General features: G+C 39.9%; 1 protein-coding gene across 1 annotated transcript in view; it reads right to left on the bottom strand.

The window, feature by feature from the left end:
• Positions 1 to 26,622, bottom strand: part of COL4A6 (collagen type IV alpha 6 chain) — a 394,923-nt gene that overhangs the window by 175,141 nt on the left and 193,160 nt on the right. Inside the window, exon 3 of the mRNA XM_081042634.1 lies at positions 17,566 to 17,649. Within this exon, the coding sequence (XP_080898760.1) occupies positions 17,566 to 17,649 (84 nt within the window). The remainder of the gene's footprint in view (positions 1 to 17,565; positions 17,650 to 26,622) is intronic.

The raw sequence follows: 26,622 nt of genomic DNA, 5'->3' as shown, positions 1-26,622 counted from the left end.
TTAGGGCAAAATCTTTCATTGTTAAGAATGGATATAAATTGGGTGGTCAGTTAGCTCAGTCAATTAGAGCGCAATGCTCATAACACCAGGGTCGCTCATTCTATCCCCACATGGGCCACTGTGAGCTGCGCCCTCCACAACTAGATTGAAACAACTACTTGACTTGAAGCTGATGGGTCCTGGAAAAGCACACTTAAATAAATAAAAGTTAAATTATTTTTTAAAGAATGGATATAAGTACATATTTCATATAGTCTTGATTGTTCTTGCATTCCCTTTAAGCCAACTTCTTGTCAGGTATAATTAGATTGTTGTCTGGTTTGCTTCATGATGAGGCAGTTGGACAACTCATTCTAGGAGTTGGAGAAGTGTGAGTACTGCCATTTTCATGTGTTTACATTTATAGTATTATCTTTAATACCATGGTTATTTGCAGGAATCTTCTTAAGTCATTTGTCCATTTTGTGAGAGTTAATGCAGATAGGTAATGTAATCCATAAATCCACTTAACTTGGCTGAAGGAAATAACCGTATTGCTGGTATATATACAGAAAAAAAAATGAGGGCCCCAGGGTCACTTCTTCCATCTTGTGGACTCCCACTCTTCCCTCAGAATACCTTACAAAGCATACACAACATGAAAGCAGAGGAGAGACCCATCAGGTGAGGGTGTCAGTGATAATATATGTATTACATATTTGAAAGGCTTAATAATAGTAATGATAATAGCTATTACTTTTATATAGCACTTAGTGTACTACAGACTGTTTTAAGCACTTTACATAAATTAAATCATTTAATCCAAACCTTAATTTGTGTCTAGAGTTTCTCAATTTAAATGGAAATAGAAGTTGGAATATTTTCTTTTACACCCCAATGCATTGACTTGCATATGGTGACGTGCCAACCCCCACCTTCCCGCCAATTTTGGAGAAAACTGATCCATGCTCTGAGATTTAGAATCTCTAAGTAGGATGTTTCTATAAAGCACATCACACCAACTCTTTTCGATATCCTGCTACTATAATTTCATGTCTGCTGATGGATGACACAAATGAGGGACTAATGATACAGGAAGCAATCCCAGTCAACTGAAAGCAGAGGGGAGAAGTGGGTGAGGAGGTCCTGTGGGGAAAATGGGAATGAGGGATGAAGAACTAGAAGTGCTGGAGCAAGAGAGAGAGAAGCCTAGAAGGAGGAAGAAGGAAGTTAGAGACCAGGGAGCAAAGAGAAGAACAAGGAGAGGAAAGGGGTAAATAGCTGGAAAGGGAAGATGAGGGTAGACTCTAGGAGGAAATGATATGTCACACATGTTGGCACACAAGATGATCACCCTTATTTTTTATATCCAATGTCTCTAACGTGTGTATTAGCAGGGCCAGTATGAGGGAAACTGGGCAGTCTCTAAAGGTTTGTGCACATAGTTCCTCCCCAGTTGTGCAGAATGAGCATGCCTCCTCTCATCAGAGAAGCCATATGAAATTTATTCAATCAATGCAAGGATGAAACAATGCTTAACCTAAAAAGTGGGTCTCTTAAAACAACATCTATAGAAAGAATAATTCCTAGGCAAGGCAAGGAAGATACTTTGGGAATATGGGTGGTGAGAACATATCACTCTGACTCTCTTCAAATCACACCAGTCATGACCAAGGACGGGGAGCACTATTCATTCCTTCAGGAGCATAGGACCTGTTAGGACTTCAGCTATTAGGACCTTCCAGCATCAACAGTAAAAAAGCCACAAGAAGTGATTTCCACCTGAGGCAGCTGCCAAGACACCACTCCACAGTATAGAACACTGCCAAATATTGCCCTCTATATCTCACTGCAACACTAGAAAGCCCGATAAGACACTTTAGGGGCAAAGAACTGTGACAGTACAGTAATGTGGCATCTGACTTAAATCATCAGAACTGGTGGATTCTTCAAAGTCACCCAGCCCAAACCACTCATTTAACTTATGAGTAAACTGACACCCTGCAAAGGGAAAGCACCAGCCCAATTTCATCCATTTGTCAAAGCTGAGAAATGACACTTAGGTCTCTGGATATCTAAAGCAGGGCCTTTGACTCCACAGCTGTGTACTTATCTCTTCCTCTAGCTGTTTGGCTCTTCTCTAACTGAAACCTCCCTCACTAGCATGGATAACATATCCCCCAAATGCCATACTGTCCCAATATAATCAAAGAAGAGATTAAGATAACTATGAACATCTGCTTGGCTACAATGACATCTTGATTCTGTGCGGAGACACAAAGTTTTAACATTATCATCAATTATCCCGACTTAAATAACTATATTTTTATTTATTATTTTTAATCTTCATTAAATTTATTGGGATGACATTGGTAAGATTATATAGTGTTTCTAGTGTACAACTGTATAACACATCATCTGTATATCACATTATTTGTTCACCACCCAGAGTCAGTTCTCCTTCCATTGCCATGCATTTGACCCCTTTTGCCCTCCTGTACCACTCCCTTCCCCCCTTACCCTCTGGTAGCCACTAAACTGTTTTCTTTGTCTATGAGTTTTTGTTTCTTTGCTTGTCTGTCTTGTTTGTTTGTTGCTTTCAGTTTTATATCTCACATAGGAGTGAAATCATATGGTTCTCAACTTTTTCTGTCTGACTTATTTCGCTTAGCATAATAATCTCAAGATTCATCCACATTGTCGTAAATGGGAGTATTTCATCTTCTTTGGCTGAGTAATATTCTATTGCATATATTTAACACATCTTCTTTATCCAATCATCTATCAAAGGACACTTTAGTTGTTTCCATGTCTTGGCCACTGAGAATAATGCTGAAATGAGCATGGGGGTACATATACCTTTATAGACAAATGTTTTCAGATTTTGGGGATGGATGTCCAGAAGAAGTATTGCTGGGTTGTATGGTAATTCTATTCTTAATTTGTTGAGGAATCTTCACACTGTTTTCCATAGTAGCTGTACCAATTTACATTTCCACCAGCAATGTATGAGGGTTCCATTTTCTCCACAACCTCTCCCACAGTTATTATTTGATTTGTTGATAATAGCCGTTCTATCAAGTGTGAGTTGGTATCTCATTGTGGTTTTGATTTGCATTTCCCTGGTAGCTAGTGAAGTTGAGCATTTTTTCATACATCCATTGGCGGTCTGTATGTCTTCTTGGAAGAAGTGACTGTTCAGGTCCTCTGCTCAATTTTTAATTGGCCTTTTTTTTTTTGAGTTGTACGAGTTTATTATATATTTTGGATATTAGCTCTTTTATCAGAGGTGTTGTTTGTAAATATCTTCTCCCATTTGATAGATTGCCTCTTTGTTTTGTTGATGGTTTCTTTTGCTGTACAGAAGGTTTTTTGTTTGACATAGTCCCATTCATTTACTTTTGCTTTTAATTCCCTTGCCTTTGAGGTCAAATTCATAAAATCCTCTCTGAACCCAAAGTGCTTAAGTTTAGTATCTATGTTTTCTTCTATGCAATTTGCTGTTTCAGGTCTTATGTTTAGGTCTTTGATCCATTTTGTGTTAATTTTGGCAATGGTGATAAGATAGCAGTCTAGTTTCATTCTTTTGCATGTGGCTTTCCAGTTTGCCCAGCACCATTTATTGAAGGGGCTCTCCTTTCTCCATTGTATGTTTTGGCTCCTTTATTCTGGTTGAAAATTATCTGCCCATATATAGAGGGTGCCAAAAAAAATGTATACACATTTTAAGAAAGGAAAAAAAACTGTATTAAAATTGTAATACTCAATATATACTGATAACAAGAGATAAATACAACTCACATTTGTCTTCTGCAATTACAAGAGGGACTCAAAGTGGTTACCATCAGTGTAATTTTAATACAGCTTTTTCCTTTCTTAAACTGTGTATACATTTTTTGGGCACCCTTTATATATGTGGGTTTATTTCTGGGTTCTCAATTCTATTCCATTGGTCTGTGTGTCTGTTTTTCCTGCCAGTACCATGCTGTTTTGATTATTATTGCTTTGTAGTATACACTGAAGTCAGGGAGTGTGATACCTCCAGCCTTGTTCTTTTTTCTCGGAATTGCTTCGTCTATGTTTGGTCTTTTGTGATTCCATACAAATCTGATGATTTTTGTTGTTGTTGTTGTTGTTGTTGTTGTACTATTTCCTTTAAAAATGCCATTGGGATTTTGATGTGGATTGCATTAAATCTGTATATTATTTTGGGTAATATGGCCATTTTAACCATGTTGATTCTTCCAATCCGTGAGCATGGAATATCTTTCCATTTCTTTGTGTCTTCAAATTCTTTTAATAATGTCTTATAGTTTTCAGTGCATAGGTCCTTTACATCCTTTGTTAAGTTTATTCCTAGGTATTTTATTCTTTTACCTGCAATTGCAAAATTAATTATTTTTTCTTTTTTTTCATTTGTTTTGAAATTTCATTGTTAGTACATAGGAATGTAATGGATATTTGTACATTGATTTTGTATCCTGCAACTTTATTGTATTTGTTTATTGTTTCTAATAGCTTTTTCTTTGTGGAGTGTTTAGGGTTTTCTATATACAGAATCATGTCATCTGCAAAAAGTGACAATTTAACTTCTTCATTCCCAATTTAGATGCCTTTTTTTTTTTCCATTCTTTTTGCTTGCTTTACTTGCTCTGGCTAGGACTTCCGATAATATGTTGAATAACAGTGGTGACAGGGACCATGCCTGTTCCTGATTTTAGAGGAAAAGCTTTCAGTTTTTCACCAGTAAGTATGACATAAGTTGAGGGTTTGTCACATGCCCTTTATTATGTTGAGGTACTTTCCTTCTATAACCATTTTATGAAGTGTTTTTAATCATAAATGATGTTGTATCTTGTCAAATGATTCTCCTGCATGTACTGATATAATTATATGATTTTTAGTCTTTGATTTTGCTTATGTGGTGCATCCAATAGATGAATACGTTGAACCATCCTTGTGTTCCTGGAACCAACCCCACTTGACCATAATATATCATCTTTTTAATGTATTGTTGCATTCAATTTGTTAGTTGTTTTTTTTAATTAGGGTTTTTCCCCCCTTCTTCTGCCTCCCCCTCCCACACTCCAGTTCAAGCTGTTGTTTCTCAGTCTAGTTGTGTAGGACACAGCTCCCTGGCCCATGCTGGTATTATGAGACTTGTGCTACCCCTGGCTGAGGCAGTCGGTCGCCAGTCATCGGTCGGCTGCTCACAGCAGCTTACAGTAGCTCTCACTGGCTGCCGGCCGCTCATGGTAGCCCATGGCAGCACACAACAGCCCAAGGCAGCTCACGATGGCTGCTGGCCACTCACGGGAGCACATGATAGCCCACAAAAGCACTCAGAAGCCCAAGGAAGCTCAGAGCAGCCCGAGGCAGCCGAGACCAACCTCTGGCTGCGCACGGCAGCCCAGCTGCAGGGAGAGCTGTTGTTCACAATCTTAGATGTAGAGGGCGCAGCTCACTGGCCCATGTGGGAATCGAACTGGAGACCTCAGTATTAGGAGCACAGCCCTCCAATCACCTGAGCCAGCGGGCTGGCCTGATTTATTAGTATTTGTTTAGGATTTTTGAATCTGTATTCATCAGACATCTTGGTCTGTAGTTTTCTTTTCTGGTGTTTTCCTTACCAGGTTTCGGTATCAGGGTAATGTTGACCTCATAAAATGATTTGGAAGTATCACCTCTTCTTCAATTTTTTGGAAGAGTTTGAGGAGGACTGGTATTAATTCATCTTTGAATGTTTGGTAGAATTCACTAGAAAAGCCATCTGGTCCTGGACTTTTGTTTTTGGGGAAGTTTTACGTGTTTTTTTTTTTTCTTCCAATTTCCTCACTGTTGATCAGTCAATTTAGATTTTCCAGTTTTTCGTGATTCAGTCTAGGAAGGTTATGTATTTCTAAGAACTTGTCCATTTCTTCTAGGTTATTGAATTAGGTAGCATGTAGAGCTTCATAGTATTCTTGTACAATTCTTTGTATTTCTGTGGTGTCCATTGTGACTTCTTTCGTATCTGATTTTGTTTGTGTCTTTTCTCTTTTTTCCTTACTGAACCTAGCCAGGAGTTTGTCAATTTCATTAACCTTTTCAAAGAATCAGCTCTTTGCTGCGTTGTTTGTCTACTGTCTTTTTGTTCCCTATTTCATTTAATTCCGCTCTAATTTTTTATTATTTCCTTCCTTCTGCTGCTTTTGGTTTCATTTGTTCTTATTTTTCTAGTTCTTTAAAATGTAGTGTTAGATTTTTTATTTGGGATTTTTCTTGAGATAGGCCTATAATGATATAAATTTCCCTCTTAATACTGCTTTCACTTCATCCTAATACTATTTTTTTTTAAAGAATTTATTGGTGAAGGGGAACAAGACTTTATTGCGGGAACAGTGTGTACTTCCAGGACTTTTTTCCAAGTCAAGTTCTTGTCTTTTCAATCTTAGTTGTGGAAGGCGCAGTTCAGCTCCAGGTCCAGTTGCCGTTGCTAGTTGCAGGGGGCGCAGCCCACCATCCCTTGTGGGAGTCGAACCGGCAACTTTGTGGTTGAGAGGATGCGCTCCAACCCACTGAGCAGTCCGCCTCCCAATACTTTTGATACACTGTATTTTCATTCTCATTTGTTTCTGTGTGTCTTTCAATCTCTCCTTTTATTTCTATTTCGGCCCAGTCATTCTTTAGTAGCACGTTGTTTAATCTCCACGTATTTGTGATTTTTCTTCCTTTCTTTTTGCAGTTGATCTCCAATTTCAAAGCACTGTGGTTGGAGAATCTGCTTGGTAGGATTTAAATCTTAAATCTGCTGAGGATAGTTTTGTGTCCCAACATATGGTCTATCCTTGAGAATGTTCTGTGTGTCCTAGGATCAAAGTTTCTGTAAATGTCAATTATGTCCGTTTGGTCTAACGTGTCATTTAAGGTTGATATTTCCTTATTGATTTTCTGTATACATGATCCATCTCAAGCTGTCAATGGCATGTTGAGGTCCCCTACTATAATTGTGATTTTGTCAGTTTCTCCCTTTAGTTCTGTTACTAGTTGCTTTATATATGTTGGTGCTCCCTGATTGGGAGCATATGTATTGATAAGTGCTATGTCTCCTTGTTGTATAGTCCCCTTTATCATTATGAAATGTCCATTTTTGTCTCTTGTTACCTTTTTTATCCTGAAGTCTGTTTCGTCAGATAGAAGTATGGCTACACACACGTTTCTCTGGGTACTATTTGCTTGAAATATCACTTTCCAGACATTTACTTTGAGTCTATATTTGTCCCTACAGCTGGGATGTGTCTCTTAAAGGCAGCATATGGTTGGGTTTTGTTTTTTGATCCAATGTGCTACTTTGTGCCATTTTATTTGTGAGTTCAGTCTATTTACATTTAGGGTGATTATTGATACATGAGAATTTCCTATAGTCACTTTATCTTTTGTTTTCTGGTAGCTTGGTATCTCTATAGTTTCTTTGCCTTTGTGTTTCTGTCTGTTATTTTAGTTTGGTGGTATTATATGATTTTTTCCCTCTCTTCTTTTTTATTTAATTTTATTGAAGAATATTGGGGAACAGTGTGTTTCCCCAGGGCCCATCAGCTCCAAGCTGTTGTCCTTCAATCTAGTTGTGGAGGGCGCAGCTCAGCTCCACGTCCAGTTACTGTTTTCAATCTTTAGTTGCAGGGGGCGCAGCCCATCATCCCATGCGGAATTGAATTGGCAACCTTGCTGTTAAGAGCTCATGCTCTAACCATCTGAGCCATCTGGACATCCCTCCGGAAGCTCAGCGGCAGCTCATTGTCTTCAATCTAGTTGTGGAGGGCACAGCTCACTGGCCCATGTGGGAATCGAACCAGCAACCCTGTTGTTCAGAGCTCACGCTCTAACCAACTGAGCCATAAGGTCACCCTGTTTCCTCTTTTTTATGTTATGTGTGTCAGTTCTGTATTTTTTGAGTGGTTACCATTAAGTTTATGTAAAAGAAAGTTTCATGTATACAGTAGTCCTTTCTCTTCAGCATGCTTCATTTCTCCATTCACTTTTTCAAATTCAGACCTTTTCTGCCTCCCCTTTCATGTTTTTGTTTTCACCAATATGCTTAGTTATGCTGTGAGTTCATTTCTCAGTTGCAGTAGCAATTGTCTTCTTCTTTTCTTTTTCTTTTTATCTCCTTTACTCTTTTTGTTATTTTTAAGTGTATAGTGCCCTATTCTGTGTAGGGGTTGTCATTTCCTGCTTCTGTCTGTCTGATAGTAATCTTACTCATAGTTTTGTATTCTTTTGCATTTTTGTTTCAGGTAGAATAACGCCCTTCAGTACCTCCTGTAATGTAGGCCTTGTGGTGGAAAATTTCCTCAGATTCTGTATGTCTGGAAAGGTCTTTATTCCTCCTTTATATCTAAAGGATAACTTTGCTGGATATATTAGTAACTTCTCTCTTTCAATAGTTTGAATATTTGATTCCACTCCCTCCTGGCTTGTAGAGTTTCTGCCGAAAAATCCGATGATAATCTAATGGGCTTTCTTTTGTCCGTTGTCATCTTCTTTTCCTTGGCTGCCTTGAGAATTTTTTCTTTGTCATTAATTTTTGACAGCTTCAATATAATGTGCCTTGGAGAAGGCCTGTTGGGATGGAGGTACTTAAGTGTTCTATTTGCAGAGGATCCAGTTCTTTCCATGGATTTGGGAAGTTCTTGTCAATAATTTGTTTGAATAGGCTCTCTGTGCTCTTCTCCCACTCTTCTCCTTCTGGTACACCTATTATTCTTATATTGCTCTTCCTGATGGAGTCAGATTGTTGTTGTAGAGTTCTTTCTTTCAACTCTCAAGTGTCTCTCATCTTCCATCTGCATTATTTCCAGATTTCTGTCTTCAAGATCACTAATTCTTTCATCCATATGGTCAGTTCTATTTCTTAAGCTAGCTATTTGATTTTTCATCTGTTTTATTGAGTTTTTCTGGTCCAGAATGTCTATTGGTTCTTTCTAAAAATTTCAATCACTTTGGTAAAGTATTCATTTCGATCATTGATTTTATTTCTGAGTTCCTTAAACTGCCTATCTGAGATTTCTTGTATCTTGTTGAGTTTTTTTCAGAACTGCAATCTTGAATTCTTTGTTATTTAAATCACATATTTCTATGTCTTTCAGTTTATTTTGGGAAATTCTTCATATTCTTTCTGAGCTGTCTTGTTACCTTGGTTATTCATAGCATTTAATGTATTATTTCTCTTCCTGGGAATCTTCAGGTGTACTTTCTGCAGCAGGTTGATATGAAGAGGTCTTTTTTTGTTGTTTTCCAGTAGGTAGTGCTGAAGCAGTTTATTTTGTCTTGCCTTATTCTGGCTTTTTTTCATGGTGGAAGATTTCCTGGGGAGGTGAGTGTCTCTTCTGTGACCAGGTTGCCTCGGTCTCAGGGCACCATCCCCATGGGAGGATGTGTTGGGCAATGGAGTTCTGAGACCCTGAAATCCCTGTGCTGCCCTGCAGCCAGATGCAGAGCTGTGCACCTCAGCATCCCTGGGTGCTCACATTGAGATCAGCTGTGAAAGGTGGGGTTGGGGTGGGTTGGGAGAGGAGGCTCATGTGACGTGGCTTTATTTTCCTCTGAGTAATTGTGACTGCCAGACCATTGCTGCCTCACCCCTTTAATTCCTCCTTTGTCACTGGAATTAGCCACAGTATGTGTCTGCCACTCAGGAACAGTCTCTCTAGTCCTCAGGGCTGTAGATATTCTTCTCTTTAATCCAACACTACTTTAGTTTTTTTCTGGGGCCTGCTGCTAACACTGGGAGGTTTTGGGGGAGGTGAACTTTGGGAGGGTAGAGGGAGGTGGTCAAGCTCTGTGGGTTTGTTTTCTGCCTGGCAGAGAGGGCTGTTAGACCACAGTTGTCGCACTTCTATATTTGGTGTTTGCCTCAAGGTCTCTGCCCCAATCACTGGGTTCAGCAATATTATATGCCGATCACTCAGGCAGGACTGTGGGCCACAGAGAGTGCACATACAGCCTGAATTCTCCCCTCTCCCAGGGCCCGCAGTGAGCTCCAGGCTGTGTAGGTGGCCCCTGTCTCTGCACTTCTCCCTTCTCTCCTCCTCTGTTCACCCCAATTCACCCACATTCAGATGTTTTGCTGTGTGGATCTCTCCAAAGTTTTTGTGTGTTGCACAGGGAATCTTTTGTTGAATTATAGCTGTTCAATTTGTAATTTCAAAGGGAGAGATCAAAGGGGACCCCTCATGCTGGTATGTTTTTGATGTCACTTTTTTAAAAGGTTTTATTGGGGGAGGTGAACAGGACTTTATTGGGGAACAGTGTGTGCTTTCAGGACTTTTCCAAGTCAACTTCCTGTCCTTTCAACCTCAGTTGTGGAGGGCACAGCTCAGCTCCAGGTCCAGTTGCCGTTGCTAGTTGCAGCGGGCGCAGCCCACAAACCCTTGTGGGAGTCAAGGAGTCGAACCAGCAACCTTGTGATTGAGAACCTGTATTCCAACCAACTGAGCCATCTGGCTACCCGGAGCTGAGCGGCAGCTCATTGACTTCATTCTAGTTGCGGAGGGCACAGCTTGCTTGTCAATGTGAGAATTGAACCGGTAGCTCCATTGCCCAGAGCTCACGCTCTAACCAGCTGAGCCACCCGCCCGCCCCTTGATGTCACTCTTAAATAACTATATTTAAATACACAGATTCCCTTGATTTTTTTTACCTCCTTCCTCTACTGCCACCCAATGGCTACTTCCCCGCTCAAATGCTTTTCGTCTCCCTTCTCACAAGGAAGAGGAACAAGGGAAAATCAATGTCAAAAGAGAAAGTTTGTGATTATCTTTGACTCACAATTATTCATGAATGTCCTCACCTTAAAGGAAGAACTAATAGCTGGGAGCAAAATATAAGCTTTGTATGTAGTCACAGAGTACTCCTAAGAAGCAAGCAGACAATAGAGGACGTCAGGGTAAAAAACTCCGGGGATTTTGGTAGAGCAGATTCCCAAAGCAAGCTGTAGGAACCAGAGTATGGGAAAGAGCTGGGAGCCTTACAGCTAACAGCATCTAAAGAAATGTATGGAAATGACTGCCATGGCTCTTTCCCTTCTTTTAGAAGAAAGGGATCCTCCCTAGACAGAGACTCTCATCTGTTTCACAACAACCAAACAGCTAACCCAGGAGGTAAAGAGAAGGGCTGGAACCATACCCATCCAAATTGGTTGGTTGGTCAGTCAGTCCTTCATGACACAGTTTGTAGTGCCTCTGCAGAGTCTAAGAAGACCCAGTTTATGCCCTTTAGGAGTTCTTAAGATAGTGGAGAGCAGACAAATCAATAGACTGCTATAGTTCAGCATGAGAAAAATGATGAAGAGTAGATAAGTTCAGGCTTGCAGATCGTAGATAGCTTCATGAAAAGGTAAAGTCTGTGTTTGGTTTTAAAGGATGGGTAAATAGAAACAAGTCAGCAGAGAAAAGGTTGAGTTAGTGATGAAGAGTACATGTAAAGGGAGTAGGAGGTTTAAAACCTGGAACATATTAAATAACATAGCAGATTCTGTGAACTGTAAATGGTTTACTTCATGTGTATGATTTTGTTTTGTTTTGTCTTGTTTTGTAAAGGGAGAGGCTCTTAGTGATGAGAGATAATATTGGATAGGTGGTCAAAGGCAGGCCATGGACAAGTCTGTAATTGCACTAGAGTTAAGAGTGAGATCTATGGGGAGCCATAGAAGGATTTTAGGCAAGAATTTCATGGTCATATTTATGTTTTGGAAAGATTATGACAACAGAGTGGCAAGTGGATGGGAAAGAGTGAAACTGGAAGTTGGGAGACCAGTCTGGAGGCTATTATGATAATTCAGGCAAGAATCATATAGGCCTAGATTAGAGAAATAGGTATGGAAAAAAGTGGATGGAATTTAGCTCTAATTTATGAAGATAAATGGACATGATTTGATAATGAATTGGAGGTGTTAGTGGGGAAAGAAAAGACAGGACAAGAGTGACTCCCAGGTTTCTGGCCTGAGTAATGGAATGCTTGGTGATGCCATTTGTTGAGATGGGGTATAGATATGATTCAGGAAGGAACACGTCTGGTGGGTGTTGATGGTTGAATTCTGTATGAGATATGTTTACGGTGGCAGTGAAAATTCAAGCAGAGATATCTAGCAAGAAATTGACAATGCTGACCTGAAGCTAAGAAGAAGGTCTGAGCTAGAGATGGAGATTTAATATTTATCATTGTGTGGGTTGTAGCTGAAATTTTGGAATATCTGAAACTACCCCGGGAGAGGCCTACAGTGAGAAGAGAAGTAGGATGAGGACAGAACCCCAGGGAGTCCCAATCAAAGTCGGAAAAGAATTAGGAGAAAATAGCATTATGAAAACCAAGGGAACAGAGAGTTTCAGGAAAGAAGGAGATACCTTGTGCAGCAGAGAAGTCAAGAAAGATAAGAATGAAAAATATCCACTGGATTTGACAATAAGCAAGTTAGTGGTAACCAGTGTTAGCAGTGAGGCTAGCTCACAGGGGGCTGAAGAGTGAGTGGGCAATGAAGGCAAGAAGCTTGTGTGCAGGTAGCCAGAGCATGAACCAGCTGCTCAAAGAGGACACGTGTAATGTCAACTTTCACTTTGAAGCAGTAGAAAGTAAGGGCATGAGTGTGTGTGGCAGGGGTTGGTCAGGTCAGGGGTTTGGAATACACAGGGAGGAGTGAAAGACATACACAGGAATCACCTAATTCAGAAGAAAATGGAAAGGCCTCTTTGTAGCCATGGCACCAGTCAGCTGACACAGGGAACGCCAGAGGTTTGCAGGAGGAGAGTAATTAAAGGACTAGTGGTTAATGCATATGGGCTCTGGAATTCACGGGAAACCTATTTGGTGACAGAGAAGCAGCAGAATGCAGGCAGGAGATAAGGAATTAAGACACCTGGGCTGTTAAGCATGAAACTCAGGCTTGCCTCATAAACACTCTAGCTAGGGCATAGCTTTCCAAGCTATAAAACAGGGGCAAACAGTCTTTATCAAAGGGGAAATCCAAACGTTCACTGTGGCTTGGTATTATCTGTAATAATGCTCCTTTATATGGCATGTATTATTAGGAGCTCACCATGCTGTATATAAAAACCAGAACAATGTTAAAACAAGGAAAACCCTAAAATAGTATTAAGGAATAGTAGGCTCAGAACAAAACAAACAGTCCTGCCCGATCCCAACTCAGACAAAAACACACTAATGGAGCATAAAGTTTTTAAATCCAGCAGGAGAAAAGGGAGGGGGTGGAAATGTCAACCTAAAGTGTTTTGTTCAATTCAATGGCAGAAAAAAAAATACCAGGGAAGAGAACAATTCAAAAGAATGGTTCTTCCAGATAATAACATCTACCCCCAAGAAAGACAACTGAAGTCAAACATTAAATCCACATTTAAATATCCAGGGAAAAAACCCTTTATTTAATATTACCAGGCATGCCATTTTTTAATCTTGACATTCTCCCAAGGTAGGCTAAATAAGGTTCAGCTACTAATAGGCTAGTGATCTTGGGCAGGTCATCGACCAGTTTATTTGTAGCATAGAGATAATAATACAGACCCTGGGAGAAGATGCTTTGGAAAGTACAAAGCAGCATACCAATGCTAGACCAAGGGCTTTTACCAGGCAAGGCATACATTTGAGAAATCAGTTTGAGATAGCTTAAGCCAAAAAGGGTTGGATTGCAGTTGTGTAGAAGTGCTAGGTGTTGTGTAAATGCCCTCATCAGTTCAAGAGGCTTTTGGCAAAGAAAAAGTACACACTGCCCAGCATGCTATGTGTTTGATGTCTCCCCAAGGCAGCAGGCAGGCCTGCCAGGGGCTGAAGCATATCTCAGGGGGACCCAATGTTCATTTCCCCTCCCACCTCACAGATCTCGAGAGGAACAGCTCAAGAGGAATAGCTTGAAGCCCAAATGGGGCCCTCTTCTCAGCTAAGGAAAACAGTCTCAAATCTTTCTGACATCTGCACAAAAGAGGTACTGAGGGGCTGCCCTGTAGGGTCAACAGTGCTGGGGCCAGTTTAAACAATGATGCTTGGCTCTGGGAATGTTAGGAAGGTAGGGAGGATGACAAAAATGGTCCTGGCATTGTGAATGGCTTCAAGTATCCGTGTCCACAGGATCTACCCCATAAGCACTGGCCTCCTGATCTACTTGGGAAATAGGACATCCCTGCTCTTGACTCATGAAACACAGTTTGTTCTGGTTCAATATCCTTGATAAACGTTCCCAGAAACTTCAGACTTCACAAATAAACTTTTGGGAACATGTTTAAGTGTATGGATTCTGAGTCTTTTAAATATTGAAGTAAAAAATCTGTGTGGTCATACTCTGTTTTCCTTCATTCCAAGTCCCCTCAACCACTCATGTTTTCAAAGCAGAAGCCAGTTTGGGCTCCAGATGTTTGGAACCCAAATGAGGACTCCTCACAGAGAAAAAAACCCCATTGCCTTCCGTCTTAAAGGTCAAAATCTCAGCCAGGTGTTAAACAATGAGGTCTTCGCAGGCATGTTTGCCTGGTGTAGGACTAACTTCCATTCAGTTATATATTAAAAATTTCTGCTTTGGGGGCCAGCCCAGTGGCTCAGGTAGTTGGAACGCTGTGCTCCTAACGCCGAGGTGGAGTTTCCATTCCCACATGGGCCAGTGAGCTGTGCCCTCTACAGCTAAGATTGTGAACAATGGCTCTCCCTGCAGCTAGGCTGCCATGAGCAGCCGGAGGTCGGTGTGAGCTGCCACGGGCTGCTGTGTGCTGCTGTGAGTGGCCGGGGGCCAGTGTGAGTGGCTGGCAGCCATCGTGAGCAGCCGTGAGCAGCTGTGTGCTGCCGTGGGCTACCATGTGCTTCCATGAGTGGCCAGTGGCCAGCATGAGTAGCCAGCAAGAGATGCTGTGAGCTGCTGTGAGCGCCTGACTGCCTATCGGTGACCTACTGCCTCAGTGGGGCGGGGGGAGAAGAGCAAGTCTCATAATACCAGCATGGGCCAGGGAGCTGTGTCCTATACAACTAGACTGAGAAACAATGGCTTGAACCGGAGTGGGGGGGAGGTGGAAGAAGGGGGAAAGAATTCTACTTTTAAAGTCTCCCGAACCCAACAAACAGTCCAGAGCTATTTCTCAGTTCCCTGGTCGTGGGATCTGACCAACCACTTCCTGTCCCTCACAACCCATCAGGAAATGCACTTCTGTGTCAAACTTTAAATCTTACCTGCTTCTACTTGAGCCATTTTTATTTGTCATCTCTTTGTAGAGGTAAAGTAAGTCTGTAAGAATCAACCATTAGGAAAATGGGTAGAGGATATGTCCAGGAAATTCACAGAAGAAATACAAACGTGCAATGAATATGTGAAAACACTTAAAAACTCACACATAGTTCAGGAATTGGGATGATTTTCACCCATATTAGCAAAAACCAAATGCTGGCAAGAGTGTAGAGTGTAGAAACATGTGCGCTCTTGTACAATGCTGATTGGAGTGTAAATTGGAATAGATACTTTGTCGGGTAATTGAGCATTAGCTTTGAAAATTAAAAACGTCTATTACCCTTGTATCTAGTGTTGACTGGCCAAATAATTCTCCTGGTAATCCACCAAAAGAAAATGGTTTACTCGGAAAAAGAAAAAGAAACGGAATCACCAAGGAGTGCAAGCACACTCGCAGGCAGGTCTGCCCACCGGCTGCCCACGTGGTAAAAAGGGGCAGAGTTCAACATGGCTTCCCTCTTTATTCGCATCCCTACCCCAGAAGGTACCATAGAGTTCAACAGAAAGTCAAGACTAGAGAGTTAACAAGGGGCCCAGCTCCACCCCATAGTCCTCCCAGCTCTATGGTTAAGCATCTGAAGATCCAGTTCACTTTTACCACTAGTAATTCTGATCCTTAGTATCTATGCTGGAGATGACTGCAAGGAGGCCTGTACAAGGATTTCCACTGTAGCACCACCATTTTTAAAATAGCAATAACTTGGAAACAACCTAAGTGTTCATCAAAAGGGGAAAGGCTAGATTAAACTATCTAGGTAGAGGTAAAGATCTTAAGGATATATTAAGTGACAAAAATAAAACAAGGCACAGAATATATACATATGATTATATTTTGGAAAAAAAACAGAAAACAAAACTATTTTATACATATTTGTGCATATCTCTGATAATGCACAAAAAAAAGACCACAAAGACAATAGTGGGACTGTGAGCATCAAGGGAGACTTTTGCTTTGTCTTTATTGCTTGATGTTGTTTAAGAATCTATTCATATATTTATTGTGGAATTATTTTTAAAAGTGTTTCCTGGTTGTAGATCAGAGGCAAGGGCATGGGTCTCGGTGGCTACAGTGAACATGATTTACCTGGGGGGCAGCAGTGGGTAACATAAATAGGTGAGAAATCAAATGACCCAGGTAATAGCCCAAATCTGTCATCAGTTTGCTGTGTGATTACAAGAAGTCATTTTTCTTCTCAGAGTCACTGTACAATCAGTGGATAAGATTTGAGAAGCTCACTAAGATACCTTCTCTTTCTGATAGTTTATGATTGTCTAGGTCTATGTCTTTAATGCAAAATGAGTGTGGTCTCTTTTTATGAGGAGATGGCTTTTTATTCTCTTCCTCCAAATTCTGGCACAGTTTTGACATTTCACTTTACTGCAAACAGAAGATATTGAAACAGAAGATGAAGAGGTGTTCCCTGTTTGGCTACGTTTTTGAGGGTTTGGTTGATCTGTTTATACTACCTTCCTTTGACAGTATAAGTTCTTAGGCTTGTTTGAGTGTGGTGAAAGTACAAATACAATACTGCAAGTCGAATACCTGAATTCTACAGTGTAGCCATCAATTCTGGAAACATAGCCTGTATTTTATTTTTAGTTTTTAAGGATTGAACCACCTTGAATACTTTTTTGGAGTTATACTAAATGCAAATTTATTCAGTGAAAATTAGAGATACAAATCATCTGGGGTAATGCATCACATATGCATATACAAGGATTGATGAAAATTCTGTGTCAATCTTCTGTGTTCATTGCAATTTGTGCATTGCTAATAAGGGACAATACATTGACTGTATCACGTAACACTTTAAAACATATCCTATGTTTTAATATGATATCTATAAATCCCTCTTTATGTATAGTCACCTATATCTATGGACTTTATGTCTACCCTATACCCTTGATATTGGACGAGTCATATCCCTACTCTATAGATAACAATTGAACCTGTTGGTCCCCAGAGTAATAGGGAAGAACCATGTGGATATGAATGAGCTATGACAATTTACACATATCTACAAACATATCACAATCTGCTTCTGCACAACCTAATTGGCTTTTGAAAATACTCCAGATGAAACCTTGAGGAAACATTGTCATTAAGTTAATGAAGGAAATCTCTTCCTGGTCCCTCAGAGACTTTGACCAATCTGGTTCTGCACGTTATTAGTTAGCAAAGATCCTCAAGACTGGTCCTCATCACTTTCCTTGTTCCATGAGGTCATAAGAGGAAATTCTAAGCAGTTTAATTCTAAAGAAAACACACACACACACTTCAGATAACAGCTCCTGTGACTATTTGTCTTTCAATAATGAAAGAAGCAACTTACTCTCACTCCTTTCTCAGGAAAGCATTTATAGCCCCCACTGCAGTATTGGCCTCCACATGGCATTTCACAGGACTTCTTCTCTCCCTATTAAAAAAAAAAGAAGAAGAACAAAGCAAAAGTTAGTAAATCAGGGCAACCAAGAAGCAATGTTGCCTCAAGGAATCTAACCTTTACCACACTTCTCCTATCCAAGTAAATTCAGCGAGGCTTTAATTGTCTCATTTAATTGTATCAAGAGTCACATGAAATAAAAAGTCATCTTAAGTTAGTACCCTCTTAGGTCACATCTACGAGGTGTGACAATTAAGTTCGCGAATTCATCCTAGAAAAAGTGGTACGTACCTCATTGCTAAACATCACTATGGCCACCTTCAAAGTACAACCCTTGGGAAGCAATGCACCAATCCCAGCACCTAGTCCACCCTTCAAAGCAATTTTGGAATTCTTTGTCTGGAATGACCATCAGAGCTGTGGTCGTATTACACTTGATGTCCAGAATGTCATCAAAATGTCTTCCTTTCAATGTTAACTTTATCTTAGGGTAAAGAAAGAACTCATTGGAAGACAGATCGAGTGAGTAGTGAGGATGTTCCAATTGTTATTTGTTTACTGGCTAAAAACGCCCTCACAGACATTGCCATGTGAGCTGGTGCATTGTCGTGATGCAAGAGTGATGAATTGTTGGCGAAAACTTCAGGCCATCTAACATTTTCTTTTTTTTTCTTTGTCTTTTTTTTAAAAAAAAAATATTTGGGGTGACAATTGACAGTAAAATTACATAGATTTCAGGTGTACAATTCTGTATTACATCATCTATAAATCCCATTGTGTGTTCACCACTGAGAGTCAGTTCTCCTTCCATCACCATATATTTGATCCCCCATACGCTCATCTCCCACCCCCCACCCCCTTACTCTCTGGTTACAACTAAACTATTGTCTGTGTCTATGAGTTTTTGTTTCTCATTTGTTTGTCTTGTTCTTTCGTTGTTTTTGGTTTATATACCACATATCAGTGAAATCATAGGGTTCTCTGCTTTTTCTGTTTGACTTATTTCGCTTAGCATCATACTCTCAAGATCCATCCACGTTGTCACAAATGTTCCTATATCATCTTTTCTTACCGCGGAATAGTATTTCATTGTGTATATATACCACAACTTCTTTATCCATTCATCTATCGAAGGACATTTTGGTTGTTTCCCTGTCTTGACCACCGTAAACAAGCTACAATGAACATTGGAGCACACCTGTCATTATGTATAAACGTTTTCAGATTTTTTGGGTAGATACCCAGGAGAGGGATTGCTGGGTCACACGGTAATTCTATACGTAATTTTTTGAGAAACCTCCACACTGCCTTCCATAGCGGCTGCACCAGTCTGCATTCCCACCAACAGTGTATGAGGGTTCCTTTTTCTCCACAACCACTCCAACACTTGTTACTATTTGTCTTGTTGATGATAGCCATTCTGACTGGGGTGAGGTGATATCTCATTGTGGTTTTTATTTACATTTCTCTGATGATTAGTGTTGTTAAGCATTTTTTCATATGTCTATTTGCCACTTGTATGTTATCTTTGGAGAAAAGTCTCTTCAGGTCCTCTGCCCATTTTTCAATACGTTGTTTGTTTTTTTGTTGTTGAGTTTCATGAGTTCCTTGTATATTTTGGATATTAGCCCCTCTCGGAAGCACTGTTTGCAAAAATCTTCTCCCATTCAGTTGGTTGCCTCTTCATTTTGTCGATGGATTTTTTGCTGTGCCGAAGCTTTTAAGTTTCATATAGACCCATTTGTTTATTTCAGCTCTTACTTCCATTGCCTTTGGAGTCAAATTCATCAAATGCTCTTTGAACTCAAGGTCCATAAGTTTAGTACCTATGTTTTCTTCTATGCAGTTTATTGGGGCAGGTCTTATGCTTAAGTATTTGATCCATTTTGAATTAATTTTGGTACACGGTGACAGATAACAGTCCAGTTTCATTCTTTTGCATGAGGCTATCCAATTCTCCCAGCGCCATTTATTGAAGAGGTTGTCTTTCCTCCATTGCATGGTTTTAGCTCCTTTGTCAAAAATTATCTGTCTGTATTTATGTGGTTTTCTTTTTGGGTTCTCAATTCTATTCCAATGGTCTATGTGTCTGTATGTCTGCCAATATCACGGTGTTTTGATTATTGTAGCCCTGTAGTACAAACTAAAGTCAGGCAGTGTGATACCTACAGTATTGTTCTCTTTTCTTACTATGTCTTTGGCTATTCGGGGTCTTTTGTGGTTCCAAACAAGTCTGATGATTTTTTGTTCTATTTCTTTAAAAAATGCCATTGGGATTTTGATGGGGATTGCATTAAATCTGTATAATGCTTTGGGTAATATGGCCATTTTAACTATGCTGATTCTTCCAATCCGTGAACACGAAATGTCTTTCCATTTCTTTGTGTCTTCTTCAATTTCTTCATAAATGTCTTATAATTTACAGCATATAAATCCTTCACATCCTTGGTTAAGTTTATTCCTAGGTATTTTATTCTTTTTCCTGCAATTGCAAAGACAATTGTTTTTTGTATTTCTTTTTCGGAGATTTCCTTGTTAGTATATAGGAATGCAATGGACTTTTGTACGTTGATTTTGTAGCCAGCAACTTTACTGTATTCGTTGATTCTTTCTAGTAGCTTTTTGGTGGAGTCTTTAGGGTTTTCTATATATAGCATCAGGTCATCTGCAAAGAGTGATAATTTAACTTCTTCATTCCCAATTTGGATGCCTTTTGTTTCTTTCTCTTGCCTGATGTCTCTGGCAAGGACTTCTAACACTATGTTCAAAAGCAGTGGTGATAGGGGACAGTCCTGTCGTGTTCATGAACAGAGAGCAAAGGGCTTCAGTTTTTCACCATTGATTATGAGATTAGCTGAGGGCTTGTCATATATGGCCTTTATTGTGTTAAGGTATTTTCCGCCTATACCTATTTTATTAAGTGTTTTAATCATAAATGGATGTTGTATCTTGTCAAATGCTTTTTCTGCATCAATTGAAATAATCCTATGATTTTTGTTTTTTATTTTGTTTATGTGATGTATCACATTGATGGATTTGTGGATGTTGAACCATCCTTGTGCCCCGAAGATAAACCCCACTTGGTCATGATGAATAATCTTTTTAATGCATTGTTGTATTCCATTTGCTAGAATTTTGTTTAGGATATTTGCATCTATATTCATCAGAGATATTGGTCTCCAGTTTTCTTTTTTGTGTTGTCCTTACCAGGTTTTCGTATCAGGGTAATGTTGGCCTCATAAAATGAATTAGGGAGTACTGTCTCTTCTTCAATTTTTTTTAAGAGTTTGAGCAGGATTGGTATTAGATCCTGTTTGAAGGTTTGGTAGAATTCACTAGTGAAGCCATCTGGTCCCGGACTTGTGCTTTTCGGAAGGTTTTGGATGACTGATTCAATTTCGTTACTGGTGATCGGTCTGTTTAGATTTTCCAGTTCATCATGGTTCAGCCTTGGAAGTCTATATGTTTCTAACAACTTGTCCATTTCTTCTAGGTTATTGAATTTGGTGGCGTGTAGTCCTTCATAGCATTCTTGCATGATCCTTTGTATTTCTGTGGTGTCCGTGATAACTTCCTATTTTTCATTTCTGATTTTGTTAATTAGTGTCTTCTCTCTTTTTATCTTAGTTAGTATAGCCAAGGGTTTTTCAATTTTGTTAATCTTTTCAAAGAACCAGCTCTTTGTCACATTAATTTTTTCACTGACTTTTTGTTCTCTATTTCATTTAGTTCTGCTCTGAATTTTGTTATTTGCTTTCTTCTGCTGACCTTGAGTTTCAATTATTCTTCTTTTTCTATTTCTTTAAGGTGTAATATGTGGTTATTTATTTGGGATTTTTCTTGTTTCGTGAGATAGGCCTGTAATGATATAAATTTCCCTCTTGAAACTGTTTTGGCTGCATCCCAAAACTTTTGGTAGGATGTATTTTCATTGTCATTTGTTTCTATGTATCTTTTGATCTCTCCTCTAATTTCTTCTTTGACCCAGTCGTTCTTTAAAAGTATGTTGTTTAATTTCCAAGTATTTGTGTTTTTTCCTGCTTTCTCTTCGCAGTTGATATCCAATTTCAAAGCCTTGTGATCAGAGAATATGCTTCGTATGATTTAAATAATCTTAAATTTGCTGAGGTTGATTTTATGTCCCAATATATGGTCCATCCTGAAGAATGTTCTATGTACACTAGAAAAGAATGTATAGTCTGATGTTTTAGGATGAAGTGCTCTATATATGTCAATTATGTCCATTCCATCTAATGTGTCATTTAGGACTGCATTTTCGTTATTTATTTTCTGTTTGGATGATCTGTCCATAGCTGACAATAGTGTATTTAAGCCCGTTAGTATAATTGTGTTTTCGTCAATTTTGCCCTTTAGTTCTGTTATTAGTTGCTTGGTATATTTTGGTGCACCTTGATTGGGGGCATAAATATCGATGACTGTTATGTCTTCTTTTTGTATAGTCCTCTTTACCATTATGAAATTCCCATCTTTGTCTCTTGTTATCATTTTCACCGTGAAGTCTGTTTCATCTGATATCATTATGGCTACACCTGATTTTCTCTGCGTACCATTTCCTTGGAGTGTCAATTTCTACCCTTTTACTTTGAGTCTATGCTTGTCCTTGTAGCTGAGACGTGTCTCTTGGAGACAGCATATGGTTGGGTTTGGTTTTTTGATCCAATCTTCTACTCTGTGCCTTTTGATTGGTGAGTTGAGTCCAGTTACATTTAGGGTGATTATTGATATGTGAGGATTTCCTGTCATTCTATTTTTAGTTTTCTGGTAAGGCTGTGTCTCCATTGTTTCTTTGCCTTTTTGTTGCTGTCTATTATTTCTGTGCTGTGGTATTCTATGATGTTTCCCTCTGTTTCTCTTTTATTACAGTATATATTTCAGTTCTGGATTTTTTTTGAGTGGTTACCTTTAAGTTTATGTAAAGAAAGTTTGATATTTCTAGTATTCCATTTTCTTCAGCATGCTTACTTTCTCCATTCCCATATTCCAGTCACATATTCCCATAGTCCCATATAAGTGACATATTTTCATATCTTTAACTTCCTTCTCTGGAGACTTTCCACTTTCTTTCTGAGCTGTCTTGTTGACTTGGTTATTCATGGCAATTACTGATTTATTATTTCTCTTCGTAGACCTGTACAGGAGATGCTTCTGCAACACGTTGATAGGAAGAGGTCTTTCTTTTGTTTTCCAGTACCTGTTTGTAGAATGTTTTATTTTGTCTTTGACTGCAGCCTTTTTTTTCCCTCTCTCACACGGTAGTGCTATGCTTTCTCTGCACTATTCCAGCTTCTCACACCATGGGGGGATTCCCTGGAAGACGGGCTTCTCCTCTGTTAATAGTTCACCTGGGTCAAAAGGCGCAGTGTCCCTGTGTGTATGCAGAGAGCTTTTGAAGTTCCCAAGCTGTTCCTGCACCAGATTCAGAGCGTATATGTTTCAGCAGTTCCGTTTACTCCTGTAGGGATCTGCCCAGATAGATGGGGCCAGGGGTGGGATGAGTTGTGAGAGGTGGCCCAGAGCAATAGCGGCGACCACTACCACAGCCTGTCCTGCTTCCACAGCTACCTCCCCTTTGTCGGAACCAGTTGGGCTGAGAATCTGTGTCTGCGGTCCACAGTTCTCAGAACAGCATATGTTCTGTTCTTTTGATCTGACACTGCTACTCTTCCGCTTCCAGCACCGGGCAGGTGGGGGTGTGGCGAGCTCCAGGAGGGTAGGAAGCGGTCGGCTTGTCTCAGCGCCCAAGGCTTCCGCTCTCTGCTTGGCATTGTGGGCTTAAACCATTCCCTCTGTCTTTTCATCGAGGTCTCTGCTGTGAGTGTTGGGTTCAGCCGTGTTATATGCTGCTCCCTCATAGCTGTGGGCCATAAGCGGAGCCCTAGCAGTCCAAGGTCTTCCCTCTCCCGCAGCTGTGGTAGTTCCGGTATGCATAGAGCTCAGAGCACTGAGCCAGGTCTGCGTCCTGCGTCTGCAGTGCTCAGTCTCCGCACTTCTCCCTTCCCTCCTCCCCTGCTCGCATGATTCACCCACCTTTAGGTGAATTCAGTAGTGGGCCTCTTTGTCTTGCCTGTCTGCTGTGCAGGAAGTCCTTTGTGGAAGTATTGTTGTTCGATTAGTTGTAAATTCCATGGGAGCTTTACAGAGGTTCACCTTATGCCACCATTTTGATGACGTCCTCATCTAACTTTTTCAAGCAGCCTTTTCAGCACTTCCAAATAGTAAACTTGATTAACTGTTTGTCCAGTTGTTACAAATTCATAATGATAATCCCTTTGATATCAAAAAAAGGTTAGCAACATTGTTGCTAAAAGTTCGTGAACTTAATTGTCAGATCTCTTATACCTCACTAACTAGCCAGTTTGGTATTTGGTTTCTGACTCAGGTACCCCCTCTTTGGTAGAAATTCCAGTCACAAAGTACAAGAGAATTTTCTTACATGGGACTGGAAATATGAGTGTGATTAAAAAAATATGGTAAACGTTTAAATTAAAAAAAAATTATTACCAGTAAAAGGGACATTGCCATTAACTCCCTCACACCCCCCCCCCGTTTTGAACATACTTATCCCATCATTCTTGCCTCTTTCTGAAGCAGTTCTGGAGTCCTCTTTCATGTCTTTAGTTTTGTTATTGTGGCTGCTTCAATGTCCTGAATTGATTCAAAACCTTTACCTTTCATGGTTACTTTGACTTTGGGGAAAAGCCAGAAATTGCACGGTGCCAGATCCGATGAACAACCTGGATGAGGACACACATAATGTTTTTATTTGACAGAAATTGCTGTACTAGAAGTGATGTGTGTCACGGAGCTTTTCCGTTGTGATCAAAAACTGCGGTGAATGCTATCGCAAGTGACATACAATGGAAAGGCAAAGATTTTCAATACAGGAAGCGGCACGGTGAACCTTAAGAACAGTATGTGACAAGTTTCAACTTTTTTGGTGCAGTCAGTCGGGTGTGAGCTATGGTTGGGAGAAGGTGTGTTTTAAAGTGTGCCATAAATCATCCTCCATAATGACAATGCTCCGTGTCACACATCACTTCTGGTATACGGAAATTTCTGTCAAGTAAAAACATTATGGTGTGTCCTCATCCACCTTATTCACCAGATCTGGCATCATGCAACTTCTGGCTCTTCCCCAAAATCAAAATGATTCAGCACATTGAGGCAGCCACAACAGTGCAACTAAAGACACTCACGAAAGAAGACTTTCAGAACTGCTTCAGAAAGTGGCAAGAATGATGGGATAATTGTGTTTGAAGTGAGGGGGAGTATTTTGAGGGGGATTAATAGCAATGTGTCTTTTACTGTAATAAATTTTGTTTAGACATATTGTTTGATCACACCTCATATACCCTTGATATATCCTTGTGTTCCACTGGACTTACGTATTTGTACTCACTGAGAAAGCAGTAGCTGTAGCAAAGAAATTGGAAGAAATTCGGGTGCTAGAAATGTAATGATACATGAAAATGACCACCCTGTACTCTGTTCTGAGAATTGTTCTCCTCAAGTTCCACTTTCAGAACACCAATCAACCCTTACAGTGATACCCTTGTGCCCAGTCAGACCTAAATTCCTCAGCTGGTATTGTATATTATCCCTCAAATTCTCCAACCTCCTTTTCTTCTATGCTTTATTAAAATGATTATTATTACTTGCTGAATTCTACAAGGCCCACGCATGACCTGACATGTGCTAACCCTCTCCAGTCTCATCTCCTCACTCTCTCTCTGGCTCACTCTGCTTCAATCCCACTGGTATGCATTCCATCTTTTGAAAACTTAAGCCTGTTTTTACCTCAGGGCCTTTGTCTTAGCTGTTACTTCTGCATGGAATGCCTTTCCCTTTGGTGTTATTTATTGCTGGCCTCTTTTCATCATCCATGTCTCAGTTTGTTTATTCTCAGAGTCATTTCCCGACCACTCAACCTAAGGTAGCCCCCAGTTACTTCCAATCATGTTTCTATGTTATTTTTTCCTCATTAAACATTCTGCCTCGTCCCACTAGAGGAGCTCCATGTAAGCTCCATGTTAATAAGGACGTTGCCTATGTTGTCCAACACTGTATTCCCAATGTCTAATACATTGGATGGCACATATAGAATGTTTGATTATCATATGAATGGAGCTGGGATTTGAAACCAGGTCTGACTTAACTCCAAACTGTTGACCTTAACCCTTATTCCTTAGTTTTTTCTATGTCTTCTGTTTACCAGACTCTCAATATAAGATCTCAAAAATGCGGAAACTGCCATTCTGACACTGTCTACCTTGGAATAAAAGCAAAACATAAATTCTGTTATCTGTAACAAGAGCTTTAGCTCTGGGATGGATTTAGTATCATCCAACGTTTTTGCTTAGTGTTGGCTATTTTTTCCAAAAGAGAAAAGCATATTTATGAACCAGCCTCACATTTAACCATTCTTGCCTCTTTGTACTGTGAGCCTTTTCCCAATTCCCAGGAAGCACTGTGAATTTCTCGGATGGTCTCTCATCTTTTAGATAGTCCCACAACACTTTATCACCACAACACCTCAGTAATAAGGTAGTGATGGCAGAGCTATGACAAAATATTGCTATTTTAGATTCCAAACACCTTCCTGATATATTTTATCTCTCTTATATGCCTTTGACATGATAAGTGCTATTGTACATTTTCCAGTATGCCCTCCATTTTATCGTATACAGGACAAGCAAGTTTTCATAAGGGTGAGATCAAGAGGTACTACAGTAGGAGACAGCTGGGGGCTGTCATAGAAGAGAGAACAGAGAGACAGAATAGCACTGAATTTAACCTTCACCGATGCAGCCATTTTGTCTAATGTTAAGTACTATATTTCTTGGGATAATGGATAATTTGTACTTGCTTCTCCATATATTTCTATACTTTTCAAACAGTCTTCAATGAGCACATGTAGTTAGTAAGAAGAAAAAGCAATATGTTACTCAATGATAAAAGTCATCCCCTTCAAAGGGAGAGGACTTA

This window comes from Rhinolophus hipposideros, assembly GCF_964194185.1.
Source record: "Rhinolophus hipposideros genome assembly, chromosome: X".
Taxonomy (NCBI): Eukaryota; Metazoa; Chordata; class Mammalia; order Chiroptera; family Rhinolophidae; genus Rhinolophus; species Rhinolophus hipposideros.
The sequence above is the reverse complement of the archived record's forward strand: the minus strand, read 5'-3'. Positions and strand labels throughout refer to the sequence as shown.